Raw genomic sequence first — 14665 nt, 5'->3', positions numbered from 1 at the left:
ATTTTGTAACATCAGCTAACTGTAAATAAATTAATTTATCAGTATCATTAAATCTAATACTTAACTGCATTAAAATATTATCAATAATTTCATAAAATACAATTTTAAAACTTAATTCACTATTTGAATTAGTTCTTGAAGCTTTGGGAAGTCTAGTTAAGGCCACTGCTTTGTTATATAAACTCAAAAATTCTGTCTCGTTTCTTTTTTGTTTTATAAGATCACATGTAGAGTTTATTTTTCTCAAACAATATTCTATATCAAAATATTTATTTTGAAGAGTGTTAAATAGGTTATCTGTAATTAAAAATATGTCACTAAAAATATGTGATAAAAATGCAAATTCAAAAGTATTCAATTGTTTTAAATGACCAACTGATCCACTAATAGTTTTAGATGGTGATTTAGGATTGTTTATAATGGTTTCAAAAACTGTTTTTAAGTTGTTCCACTCTTTAAATACTAAATGTAAAATCTTTGAACGCGATGCCCATCTAGTTTGAACAAACTGGGGAATGCGTTTCCCTATAATACTGTCAACTACATTAGTGCGAGATGTTGAATTATGAAAGAATGTAGATATACTTGTCATATTAGCGAAAAATATGCGACATTTTTGGTTATTACTACATCCATGTTGTAGTACTAAATTTAATCTATGTGCTAAACAATGGGTAAATAAAGCATTAGGGGCAATTTCTTTTATCCGGGCTTGTAAGCCGTATAAATTTCCAGCCATCACACTAGCACCATCATAGCACTGACCAACCAATTTGTTTTCAATACTGAACTCTTTTAAAAGGGAATTGATTAAATTAAATACTTTATCGTGTTCACTAATAACATCTACAACACTAACGGTGTTTTTTTCTAAATTTTTTAGATTTAAATAGTTATGAACATGATCTTTAGAAGCTTCGTGTCTTTGAATACTTCTTGAGATATTTTTAAAGTCACAGTAACCTGATGAGGTCCAAATAGAATTTGTTTGGCTCAATAAAATGCATGGCCAACAGAATAATTTTTGTAATTAAAAACTTCCACACAACCACGCATGTTTATTATACAAATTTGAATTAAAAGAGCTACAAAACACTTTAGAACCTTTTTTGTCTGCAGACAAACATGTCAGAGGAGGAGTTGGTTTACCTTGCTTAATCAAATCGTTTTTGTCATTATTACTCCAACGCCTGTATGGATGTTGCTTAATAACTACTATACTCTCATATACAGATAAATTTTGAACAAAAATAATGAAACTAATATGTATAAAAATATATTAACTAATAACTTATGAAAACTAAATAAAACGCCAAATAGGATGCCGGTATCAGAATCAAGTAAAAAATATAGTGATATCAAATTAGGAATGCTGATAAATGATTTAGTGAGAATGGGAAATGGCGTTTTGTTGTTGGCAGTGTCGGTGCTGATGAACATGCTGAATATCTATGCCCCCTTTCTGCCCCAAGACAAGAACGATCATCGGTCAATTGCCCACAAAGGCAATATTTTTTTGTGTCGCCTCTCGCAGAGAATTGCACATGCGCTATTCGTATTATGTTATGTATGTGTGTGTGTATGTTGTGAACACAACAACATAACGTGAGATACTAGCGGCCACGGTTGTCTACTCAGGTTGGGGCTCGCGCAATGTGTCTAATAGAATTTCGCGGTAATGAGCGGTGTTGACTAGAACTAATAGCGCTAGTGGTCACTGGCCATAATATTACCTATAGAGCAATAGGCACATTATAATTTTTTTATTATTACGCTAAAATGGTTGAATTTACGACAAAAATAATAGAGAACAAATTTTTAGATTAATAATTTTTTACATATGATAAGTACATTTCTGAAATATTTTCCCGAAAATTGAACTAAAATAAATAGTCAATTGAACGATATCCATTACGTTTTAAACAAAACGACTATTTATAACTCTTATAACTAATGTAATTTTAGTCAGCGTCAGTGGTCGATATTTATTATTTAAAACAGTAGGTTCTGTTGTAGTTTCCTTAAATATTGGCATAGCGATTGATTTGATGAATAAAATATAAATAACCTAGTTAAATTTAAAAAAATAATTTTTACACCTGATAGCATAAAAAATATAGTCAATATTATTGTAAACAAATAAACATTAAACCATAAAAATATTATTGGTTGCATTATACTGTTAATGTGTTTCTCGCTTAGCTCAAAATCTAAAAATAAAAAACTACACTGACACCTTTATTATTAGATTGATATTTTTCTCTGTCGGTCTTGTCTAACTGCATGCTATTTAATTCCGGATAACTAATTATACAAATGTATTGTATATACAATTATTGAATTATCTCCTTTTTAAAAAGGCTGATACAGTGCTCGACCGAGCGGAGGAACTTCTTAAATTAAATAAAGATAAACACAACTCTTAAAGTCACCAACGGCTGTATTCAATGAGACAGTATAGAACATAGAACACTATGACACACGTTGCGGAAATGACGGTCGGTCAGCCCATCGGGTGGTGATTTATACCATTCGCTGGACGTTCCGCATCTGGTGGCGTGAGGCATGTACCGCTTCCCAGTCCACCGGCCACTCTGGTCCCGGTAACTCCTCCAGCTCCCGGATAGCGTCTATATCCGGAATGTCCGTTTGGTCCTGACATACGACCATACCGATACAGGCCGTAGTCACCTCTTGGTAGACCTTGGGGACCCTGAATAAGCCCAAGGGCTTCTTCCATTTGGCCGCCGTTCCCGCTCTTCCCGGGTTTCGGCCTAGCGGTACTGACCTTAATGCGTGCCCATCTGAAACGGTACAGAAATCACATGAAGTTTTAATTTGAATTTCCATGGGGAAAATTTATTGATGAGACACTTGACTTGACAAAAACAAGAAAAATTTATAAGTATTTTAATTAATTATTGGTTTTGTATATTAGTAATTTAAATAAATACAATTTTATAGAGATTCTGCAGGATTACCAATTATGGCATGTGCAATTTGAAACAAAGAATACTACACTATCGCTGTAAGAAAAATTAATTGATTATTATTAGTTTAGAGAGACAGTATAGTTGTTTTACTTAGGTGGAATAAAGTGTAGATTATTTTTAAAAATTATCAACAGTAAATATTTTATAAGAAGACTGGACATCAAACGATTAATAAAACTATATATATTTATTTAAAAGTGACATTTATTCCGCAAACATTGCGTGACCGATTGGAAATTATTCATTTAAAGGGTACACTGGAGTATGTTTTTTTTAATTTGATTTTTATTTAGACTAAAATTGTAATTGTCTTAATGGTCATATAACTGAGAACCAGTGGCAGACTTACGGGAGGGGGGTATACGTGGGTTGTATCCCCCCTAGGGCCCTAACAGTACACAAAAATATAACAGTCACACCTAATGAAGTACTCAATATTCTTTCACTGTCCTCGAGAAAATTAGACTTTGTTTTGTAATTAAGAATCCAAACTTTTGTTTACATGCAACATATATATAATAATATGAATATATGTTTATATTGAATAGGTATGGATGTTATAATCTGTATTCCCCCTCCCTAACCGTTGAAAAATTCTAGATACGCTACTGCTGAGAACATGATATTGCATGACAAATCAAGCTTAATAAAATAATGTAAATTTGATACCTAATATCATTTGCGGACAATACTATTAACAGTTTTTTTGGAAGAGAGTATAGATTGAATATTAAACAAAATATTTAGAGAATATAGAACTTTAAGAGAGAATTCTGTGAAGTAGAAGAACATTAAAGAATATATGGTCAATATAAAAAATTGGTTATGATTTATTATTAATTTAATCTTATATATGAATTTAAGGACTTTACAGTAACACTGTTTTAGTTGTATGCTAATATAAAAATAGATACCTACACTATTAGTGTCACACGTTAAGATTGAGTTGTGAATTTTCGTTTTTTTTTAACTATCGTAGTTATGTTTTCGTAAAAAATCGTCAGATACTATTAATAAACTATGTTATATTGTTTCGTTAAAAGTAATTTTATAGCTAACTTTTATTTAATTGCTGTATAAAATATTTACAGCATCGCATTTTGTAATACTCTAACTATTTAAAAATGTATTTTATCGAAGGAAATGAGTAAACTACATACTATTCGATTGAATGTGTTTATTAATTTGTTTTTTGTAATGAGCTCTAATATTTTGTTCACAAGAAAATCCTATAATATTTGAATAAACTATGTGTTTACCGCCATACGAAGTGTGTACGGCTTATCAGTTACCGCGTTATCATTTATAACCGAGTTCGACCTAACCATGCTAGATAACAATCGGCGTCCCTATCCCAGTCGTTTATCACTATTTTCTTTCATTTCGCATTTCGGATATTTTGCTGCTCGTGCCTCGTAGTTAATAATTTTGTATAATTAAAAAACTAGGTATTACAAATTTGTACTCAATATTTTTCCTTCAATTCAATCGTACGTATCGATTGGTTGCGAGTGCAGACGCCGGCTAGTATTTCGTATTGTACGTTTTTTGAGTCCCGATAGACCGGTGACTTTGTTGTTGACACGATTCGTTTACTTAATAAAAACAAAAAAACACTGGTCTTTGTCGAAAAGAAAGCTTTTATGCTATTACATCTTTTTCGTTAAACCGATGCGTTTGTGGTGTAAATACGGTATACTATTCGTACGAATATAATAAAAAACCTTATATTATGACTTGTACATTTTTAACATACCGGACATGAAATGGTGTACTCGTATAGTCTTGTCCGTGTTAAAGGTAATAAGAAATATGACATCACCAAATGTCACGTTTTATAATGTATAACAAATACGATATACGTTTTTTGGTCAAATACGATGTGTATAATAAACCTTAATTGTAAAAAAACGAGCATTCATAAAGGTTGTCGGTAGCCAAGATTTAAAAACTATTGTGGGCTTTGTAATTTAGTAAACCGTATATTTCACCATTCGCTGTTGTAAACGATAATTATACTGGATTACACATATTTGATTTAACTTTTCTTGTGTTAATCAGTTGTGATATGCTGAACAGTAAATTGAAATTTAGTTTACCCATTGTCTTTACTACAGACTTGAATAAACAACGTATGAAATGTTACACTTTTTTCTTGATTCGTATGTACTAATGCAACCAAGACGGTTGCGATGTTAACACGCTTTGACACACTGCTTATCGTTAGCTAAATATATATGCCTTTGGTGTCACGCTTAGGATCTTTTTGGAATAGCTTGAAGGTATTTCCAAAATTTTGGTACCCTATGACAGTTATGTTTGTCGTTAAAAAAAGTAATTGCTTTAATATAAAATATAATGGCAAACCTCTTCGACACACTGCATATTGCTAAAATATTATAATATAGGTATTGACTATTATTATACTAAAAATGTACATTTTTACTCACTGTTTGTTATTAAACAAACAAGCTTAAGTTAACAATGAACCAGGACCAATTTTATTGTAACCTATAGCATAGGGTTACAAGATTTGTGTGTTCAAGAAGATCGACTAAGTAATTGTAATTAATGGATGGAGTAACTAGCTCAGAATGATGTTAGGAGTTAACAATTAAAAAATTATTCCTTGATTAAGCAATGTCAAAGTTCAGCTTTTAGAAGTTTTTAACATTTAATTTAAAAATTGGTTCCAGACTGTTAGGACAGTATTTTTAGCCTAAACAGTATTTGGACTGCTATTCTGCAACTAATCGGTAAAATAACATTATATTTAGAATTATATAAAATTATAACACAATTGATTTTTAGAATGAGTTTAATTTGTGCATGAAGTCTGTAAGTGAATATAATTTCTAAAAAACTGGAAGTCATAATGTGTACACAGTCTCTACTCTTCATTGAGTTCACAATTTAGGGTTCCTTAATGATATATGTATACTTATATTATCGGTGTTTTAACTTGCAAAAGTTGGGTTCAAGGTAACTAGTATCAATTGTAGATACAACACATTCAGTAACATTTATTATTATTCATACTTAATTACTCATTATTTTTTAAAAACTGTTGCAAGCTGCCAATATGTATGACATAAACTATGCAAGGTTCCAGTTAATGAGTATTTTAGTTTTAACGGTTATTACAGACTATAATTATTACTGAATTCTACAAATAAACCACTTGAAATTTATTGTGGGGATGTAGGCACAACGGTGACAGGCCGGTGTCCAGTGGACAAACAGTTTTTTAATAAGTTAAATCATTGCAATTTTATATCTTTAATTTTAGCTATTATCAATTAAAGAATGCTAGAAAACTAGTACAAGAAAAAAAATCAAAAAAGTAATTTTAAAAAAAATGGTTAAAAAATAATTTGGTTTGACCTATTGTATTTTTTGCATTTTTTAAATAATTTGCTTTATACATTTTTTTTTTTTAAATATTTACAATCTGTATTTATATATACCATAAGTAAAATTTAGGGCTAATTTATTTACAAAGCTGTAAGTGATATGTATGACTTGAGGTACCTTCTCAAACAACTAAAGTTGGATGCAATTTGAGTCCAGACATAATTAGTATTACTCAAATTTTTCGGCGTTCTGAAAAAAAAAATTGTAAGTATGCCACTTCATCTTTTAACAATTTTTTTTTTCGTAAATACTAAATTGATGTTTACAATTTGATTGTATGCAAAACATTGTATTGTACATTGATCTACTTGTAAAGCTAACATTGATTGAGTAAATTTCAATATCGTTTGTGAATATTATTTTAGAAACCGAATACCGAATACTTTTATTTAAAATACAGAACCTGTTTGAAATATTTAATGACGATTGTTTCGAAACATGTTCTGGTTATCCTTACCTGATTAATTTAAAAACAATAACACCTACTTAATGTTATCTATTCTTTAATAAACATGTAAAAGAAGTAAATATTTGGTTTAATCACCTGGATCGTCTTTACAAACAATTTGTCTCAATTGTTATAGTATCCTTGTGAATGTTGCAATCTTTAAAAATATTTAATGTGAATCTGTTTTATAATTTTCTATTTTAATTAGATTAGTTAATTAAATACAAGTATAAGACATATTATTTTTACTCAATATATATTTTTGACATAACACACCGAATGAGTATAATAACTTTATATTTATAATTCGATAAAATTATAATAAAATCGATTTTTAGAATGAGTGCAAAATAGTCGTGCATATAGTTTAATAGTGAATATAATTTCTAAAAAAAATTTAGGTGATATGTGCGACTTCAGGTACCCTCTCAAACAACTGAATTTGGGTGCAATTCGAGTACAGGCATAATTAGCATTACTCAATTTTTTCGGCGTTCTGAAAAAAAAAAACAAAAATTGTTCAGTGAATAGTCGAAAGATGAAGTGTCATCACGAAGCTATATTATTAATCAGCTGTATAAAATAAAGGTGCATAAACGGTATTTTTAAACCCCCTTTTCTTCTTCTATTTTGATTTTTAAATTGTTTACACTTTTAAATAATTACTAAAATTCGTTAATTTTTTTTTTAAATTCACAAATGATTTTGAAGTAGTTAACCGCCTGAAGAACACTTAAGGCTAGGGAAATAATTGTAAAACGTCAAATAAAATGGACAGTTACAGCTAAAACGAAAAGAAAACCTAAAACCTTTACTTACATCTATTATCGCTTTTTCTGTATTTATCCGCTACGGCCGACTAGTGCTCACATAAATAAACTGTTTCACGCTGAAGGTTTGAGGGTTCCGTCTTGCTGTAGTCGTCCAATAAGTTTGGCTGAAAAAAGGTGATTGTAAAAAACATATATGAGTTTATATAATGTATAGAATCTGATAGTTTTCTGATGTTTGACAGAACGAGACTCGAGCGTAAAAAAAGTCTACCTTTTTAACGGCTTTGACGAGGAATTTGCACCTGAGGCCATTACCGGTGACTAAAGTGTTCGTCCGGTTCGTTTTTGTATAGGACCAAGCCGTGTCATTTAAAAAATGTAACTTGTTACCGCGATGTTTGTATTTTTTTCCATAGTCGCTTGTTGTTGTCTCAAATGAGTTAGATTCACTTGCAGGTTCGGTGCTGTAAACCGACAATTATTTAATCAAGATTAATGATTACCATCGGTGCACGAATATTGCAATCGAACCTGAGCATTATATTAACAAATACAATGTTCAAGTAATAATTTCAAACAACTTGTTATTTAAATAAAAATTGCCCAGGTTCAGTCCTAGGGGATTAAGCTGAATAACAGGTATGGAAATGAAAATTAAAATAAAAAATTGTCTTAAATAATAATCGTCTATTTTCAATATAAATTGAAATAATAAAATAGCCAGCATTGTAGAATCGAAGTCACGGATTTTGCGCAATTATCTTTACGGGAAGTTAAATTTTTCTTGATCAACAAATAATTATCACCAAAACAGGAAGATATTATTTGAACTTGGTAATTATTTAATATTCCTTAAGTAACTTAATGCGTTACTATTTCACTCATTAGTGAAATACTACTAACGATATGTAAAGTTTATCTATAACATACTCACACTTCGTATGCATATCTACGAAACAGATACATCGGTGGTACAGGCCAGACGATCCAACCAAAATCACCCTGATGTACCCAACGACCATGTGACGAATTTCTGGTCGATAACCGTGGTCTGTTAAGGCACAGGAACAACTTTCCTTCCACGACATTTTCATCGATCTTCAACTTGTTGGTTAAATACATTCGTGTACCATTTGCTTGCAACTAAAAATCATTAAGGGTATTACAATTAATATTCATATATATATATATTTTTATATATTTATTTATTTATAAAGGATAGGGCGAAGGCAACTGACGAGATATGAGGGCCTAATATCTTATACAAATGTTATATTTTCTTTTGTTACAATAAGACGTCAACTATAATGATTCATATTCAATAGAATATGAATTATAAAAAATGTTTTTAACCTTTAGCGACTTTTTAGAATTAATTTTTGGTTTTTTTTTTTCAAAATAATAAAAAAAACGTAACGCACAAGCATAGCATTTTTACGTTTAACAGTACGACCAAGTGTTTAAAGCTTATACCAACGTATTTTATCAATACAATTGTCATCTAAACTAGACCTAACGAAACTACTGACTAAAAACAATTTTGACACATTTTTATATCTTATACTATATGAACGAACAGAATATATCAGTATTAAACTAACTGGAATTGTTTTGTTAAAAGTAATGCTCCACGGGTACGATGGTATTTAAAAAATGTACAAGCCGATATTATTCATATTCGAAGTATTAAAAACATAAATGTCGGACTTACTATTTCAAACGAGTTTCTCTCGGAGTCGGCATACTTATATTGTTGATCTGTGAAGCATAATGATCCACGCCCCTTAAAAGCTGAAGTCGTACGCACCATTACATCTTTCGTGAGACCTACGCCTTCTACTAACAATGTAATTTCGACGTATTGGTTTTTATCGACGATGGTAAAGTTGACAACGTTTGCTGATAGCACGGCATAAACATAGTCGTCGTGAGTATATTCGTGTTGAAGCCGAGATCCACCCGTGGCGGTACCAATGTCCAACCAAAGCGATAGCACTGCAACCGATATGACAATATAGATTTTGAACATGATGAATTGTTTTTTTTGGTAGGAAATTCACTAAAAATGGGCAAAAGAAATTCGCGACCGAACGAGTAAAGTCTTTGTGATCGAATGACGATTGCCAGAGCTGGTGTGTGACACAAACCTCAGCCGACCCCTCTAGTAATAACTGTTTGGCAGGTAAAGTCGTCCTGACACTTATTGCCGTTTATTAATCCATCCTGCGATAAACGCTAGTATTCATCGACCCTCCAATTTATCAACGGGTTCCGTTGATAAATATAATAACACAATTGATTTTTAGAATGAGTAGAATACTTGTGCATGTAGTCTAATAGTGAATATAATTTCTAAAAAACTGTAAGTGATATGTGTGTCTTGAGGGTACCCTCTCAAACAACTAAATTTGGATGCAATTCGAGTACAGGCATAATTAGCATTATTAAAAATTTTCGGCGTTTTGAAAAAAAAAAAAACCAGTAAAGTGGGGTCGGTGCATAGTGGGGACGGAGCATAGTTGGGTCGGGGCATAGTGGTGACGGGGAGGTCACAGGTTTACAGGAATTTTTAAATCTGAAAGTGATAAAATCACTTTCGAAAAAAACGCTTCGATGCAAATCGGTTAGTTAGTATTTTCAAGCCAGTACAGTCCAAACCCAGCACAGTATAAACCAGCAAAGTTAGAAAGTTTTAAATGAAGGTTCTGTATTTACAAATGAGCATCAAAGCGTTAATTTGAAAGCGATTTTTATTCGAGTGGTCTAGTCACAGTTTAGTTTTGGGCATAAGTAATCAAAGCAATGAGGAAACGGAGTGGTCACAGGTCTACAAGAATTATTATAAATAAAAGTGATAAAATTGAATAAAATCGCTTTCAAATAAACGCTTTGATGCTCATTTGTAAATACAGAATCTTCATTTAAAACTTTCTAACTTTGCTGGTTTATACTGTGCTTGGTTTGGACTGTACTGGCTTGAAAATACTAACTACCGATTTGCATCGAAGCGTTTTTTTCGAAAGTGATTTTATCACTTTCAGATTTAAAAATTCCTGTAAACCTGTGACCTCCCCGTCACCACTATGCCCCGACCCAACTATGCTCCGTCCCCACTATGCACCGACCCCACTGTACTGGTTTTTTTTTTTTTTTGCAAAAACTTAGTGGACCAAATAACACATACACAATGTCTTGTTATATTTTGTTGGAATGGTCGACGATTCATGTTTCAATCGTTTGTACTCCATAGTTTAAATTATAATCGCTTATTCTCAATAAAATTAATATTTATGTATTATATACTTCCATTAAAGCAATCTCACACAAACTATTTATACTTCACAGATTATATTATTTCAAAGCTATATTATACTTCTATTTTACTAGATTGACAATGTACAAAATAAAATGCAACTAAAAAAACCTTTTCATAGATCCTTAAAATGTAAAGGGTGGGATAGTGAAACGGGTTTTACCATTTAAATACATTAGAAAATCGCCGTTTTACTGCCTCATCCTGTATATTAATTTCTTGTTATTTTCTAAAGAAAAATCGATTTTCTTACATTTAAATTAAAATAAATCGTATACTGGTACTGTGATGGAGGAAAACAACAAATTTTACCTACATATATTACTTATTAGTTAAATATTACTAACGTGTATAGCCACTAGCAATCGGCTGTTGCCTGTTATTTAACAATAACCTTTTATGGAGATTTTAAAAATTGTGTTTTTTTAATAATAGCATAGGAGCAGAATCATGATGTTAAATGTTCACGAGATTTGATCTAGTCATAAAATAAAGTATTATCATTTATGACTTAATTATTATTAAAATTTATCTTAATAGTAATAGTACATAGTAATAAAATAATGAAATATTTTATACAAAATTAGAGCTACAAGTTGATAAACTAAAAAATTAAAATTAGCACGAAGCAGATTATCTAATATTAGACAATTTAAACAATCAAGCGTGAATTTATCTACTTTAAATGAATAACAGTATAACAATATACAAAACATTAGTTTTCCTTTAAAAAAATTGTATAATAAAAAAAACATTTTGAGGCGGTATACTGCATAAAAAACAACACTTAATCTGAATCCAAAAAACAACAGTCCTCTTCATTATTTGCAGGTAGTTGGACATAATATACTCATAGTTACACTTCGGTAAGGTTATATAACGCAGGCTATAAATAACGAGATAACGACAGTGGTTTTGTCGTATCAGAATCATTAAGTGTCTTAATAAGTACACGGATAGGTTTTTTTCCCAATAAATCGAGTTTCTACTATAGTCAGTTACACGATTTAGTCGCCTGTGATATCATGTAATAAACACAATATTATGATACCGATCATTGGGCCCTAAACTAATCTAACACGGATAGACGTTACCAACTGATAGATTTTAGTGTCTGTTCGTTTCTCACATCTGGTACACCGGGTTTTTAGTAAAAAAAAAAAAATGAACTTTGTGTAAACTTTAAGTCAAGAGTGGTACTTGAGCACAAAACCTAATAGTATCATTCTGCATAGATATAAATAAAATTGTTTTAATGATTTGATCAATTTTTTTAAAGATTTTAGGTGTTTTTGTTAAAATATACGAAATCTGCGAAAACACAGTTTCCCGGCAATTAAAAAAAAACTGTAGTGCCGAATTTTTTTCCCGTTAATATGTTATGGGTACATATGAGTTCCAACTACTGCCAAATTTTCAACCAAAATTTTAAAATTACCGCTAAAAACCCGAAAAACAAAAAAAATTGTACCCCCCTAGGGGGGTGGGAAATGGGTATAGTTCAAATTTGACATAACTGACGTGCGCGGGCATACCAAATAATATTTCTTATACATTTCAACTCGATCCGACTCTTTTTCTCGAAATTATAGCCAGTAAAAGTTCTAACTTAAAAACTCGTACGGTTTTTTTTTTGTTTTTTCAACTTTCGTCTGTGAAGAATTAAACTTTTTCAACTTTTACCCCCCCAAAGTACCAACTAGATGAAATTTGCGATTTATAGAGTTGCTATTCGAAGGAATTGGTCCAGTATTAAAAAAGTTACAGTGTATACTGATAAAAAAAAAACACACATCAGAGTAAAACCAATACCTTCTCGCTTTGCATCGAAGCTAAAAAATTTTTCTGGATTTTTGTGTAAAAGACATCAAAAGTGGTTAAATTATATGTTTTTGGGGTCGGTGATTACGAAATGTTATCAGTTCTCAATTTTAATCATCCGGAAAGAACTTAAGTAAAAAAAAAAAAAAAATTGAATTTGTGTAAACTTTAAGTCAAAGTGGTATTTTGAGCACAAAACTAATAGTATCATTCTGCATAATATAAATAAATTGTTTTAATGATTTGATCAATTTTTTTAAAGATTTTAGGTGTTTTGTTAAAATATACGAAATCTGCGAAAACACAGTTCCCCATACAATTAAAAAAAAACTGTAGTGCCGAATTTTTTTCCCGTTTAATATGTTATGGGTACATATGAGTTCCAACTTTTGGCAAATTTCAACCCAAAAAGTTTCAAAATTACCGCTAAAAACCCCGAAAAAACAAAAAAAATTGTACCACCCCTAGGGGGGTGGGAAATGGGTATAGTTTAAGTTTGACACAACTGACGTTGTGCGGACATACCAAATAATTATTTCTTATACATTTCAACTCGATCCGACTATTTTTCTCGAAATTATAGCCAGTAAAAGTTCTAACTTAAAAACTCGTACGGTTTTTTTTTTTTGTTTTTTCAACTTTCGTCTGTGAAGAATTAAACTTTTTCAACTTTTACCCCCCTAAAGTACCAACTAGATGAAATTTGCGATTTATAGAGTTAAACAGACACATAGACATAGGTATTATTTAATATATAAATAGAATGAAGTACGAAAATATTTATAAAATATGTAAAATTAATAAAACTAAAATATAAAAGATAAACTATGTTGGGGAAATTTGGGAATTGAATTTAAACTAATATTAGCAAGGCAAAGAATACTATTTACAGAATAGTTTGTTTTTAGCTTATATTAGCTTAAGTTTGTATAAAAAAAAAAAAATGTTTTTTTCTACGTCTATTGGTCATCGTTTAAGACTTTTCCCTAAGTATACTCGTAAAGTAAATGTTTACCTAATATAGAAGCTAGGTTTGGTTCAGATCCTATGTTCACTTGGACGGCTTGGTCAACCATATTTATTTTTCCTGGCTGCTCAGTCAATGGAGGTGTGAGGCTTCTAAATGTTATCCTGTGGATGCTGGCTTGATTTTCGGTGGACGGTGACGGCAACGGGACGTGGTACGACGCTATCCGGAAATACCACTTGAACGCCATTACCTTGTTCCATTTGATCCGACGTTCCATAGATCGGTATTGGGCCGCTCTGCTGTACAGCACGTGGTCGACGTAGCAACACCCGTACAGAAAGTGTTCGGTGGTCATCCACGTTCTCCAAAATCGCCGTTCCGCAATCGCGCCACCAGCATGTCTACGATGCAGTTCGGTTCGTACAAGTACGCGTATTCGACCACGGTCCCCCGGATTTTATTCTTCAACTTAACCACTTGGCTTTCCAGTGAAGTCGCGTTCGGCGACTGTGCGATAACACCGGTCGGCGCTGGCCGCGGTGGTCGTGTAGCCTGCGGCTGTACAGTCGACGGCACCCTGGGCCGCGAACTTCTGACCGTCATGCCTATGCCAAAGAACTCTCTGAGCTCCACGATGTCCGGCGGCAGAGGAAGTTCCACGTCGGCATGACTGACTAACCAAGGTTCCGCGTGTTCCGAAGGACGGCCTACATCGATTTCAATCATCAGTTCATCGTCATCGTCATCGTTTCCATGCTGGTCGGCGACCGGCGAACAGTCGGCTAAAACGTAGCCCGCGTCCTCGTCGTCAGAAGTAGTCAAATCAATGATGGCCGAGGTTGGAATCGTTTCGGGGCTCATCTCTGGTCCTGCTGCTGTAGAACAGGTCGGCTGTTGGTATTCGTCGTCTTCGTTTTCCGATATGATTATTAC

The 14665-nt window shown here is 32.1% G+C and overlaps 1 protein-coding gene across 1 annotated transcript; it reads right to left on the bottom strand.

Moving 5' to 3' along the window:
- Window positions 1-7204: 7204 nt before the first annotated feature.
- LOC126833164 (uncharacterized) lies at window positions 7205-13979 on the bottom strand. Its single transcript, XM_050564309.1, has 6 exons — window positions 13778-13979; window positions 9340-9623; window positions 8563-8771; window positions 7900-8092; window positions 7675-7792; window positions 7205-7351 (listed from the first exon to the last, which is right to left on the bottom strand). The coding sequence occupies exons 1-5, from the start codon at window positions 13977-13979 to the stop codon at window positions 7715-7717; spliced, it is 966 nt and encodes a 321-aa protein (XP_050420266.1). The 3' UTR covers window positions 7205-7351; window positions 7675-7714.
- Between the last annotated feature and the right edge of the window lie 686 nt (window positions 13980-14665).

Source organism: Adelges cooleyi, unplaced genomic scaffold, assembly GCF_023614345.1.
Source record: "Adelges cooleyi isolate 19-005CV unplaced genomic scaffold, UGA_ACOO_1.1 ACOO_flye_CR_arks_rails_tigmint_CR_PRNA_192, whole genome shotgun sequence".
Taxonomy (NCBI): Eukaryota; Metazoa; Arthropoda; class Insecta; order Hemiptera; family Adelgidae; genus Adelges; species Adelges cooleyi.
The sequence above is the reverse complement of the archived record's forward strand: the minus strand, read 5'-3'. Positions and strand labels throughout refer to the sequence as shown.

Bases quoted from the DNA above. Each gene is read 5' to 3' on its own strand.
- LOC126833164 (XM_050564309.1), bottom strand. From the start codon at position 13,979: ATGGCGTTCAAGTGGTATTTCCGGATAGCGTCGTACCACGTCCCGTTG. The intron at 9,624-13,777 runs GTAAACATTTAC...TATCGGTTGCAG, and splicing joins AAACCTAGCTTCTATATTAG to TGCTATCGCTTTGGTTGGAC. The intron at 7,793-7,899 runs GTAGACTTTTTT...ACCTTTTTTCAG, and splicing joins TCGTCAAAGCCGTTAAAAAG to CCAAACTTATTGGACGACTA.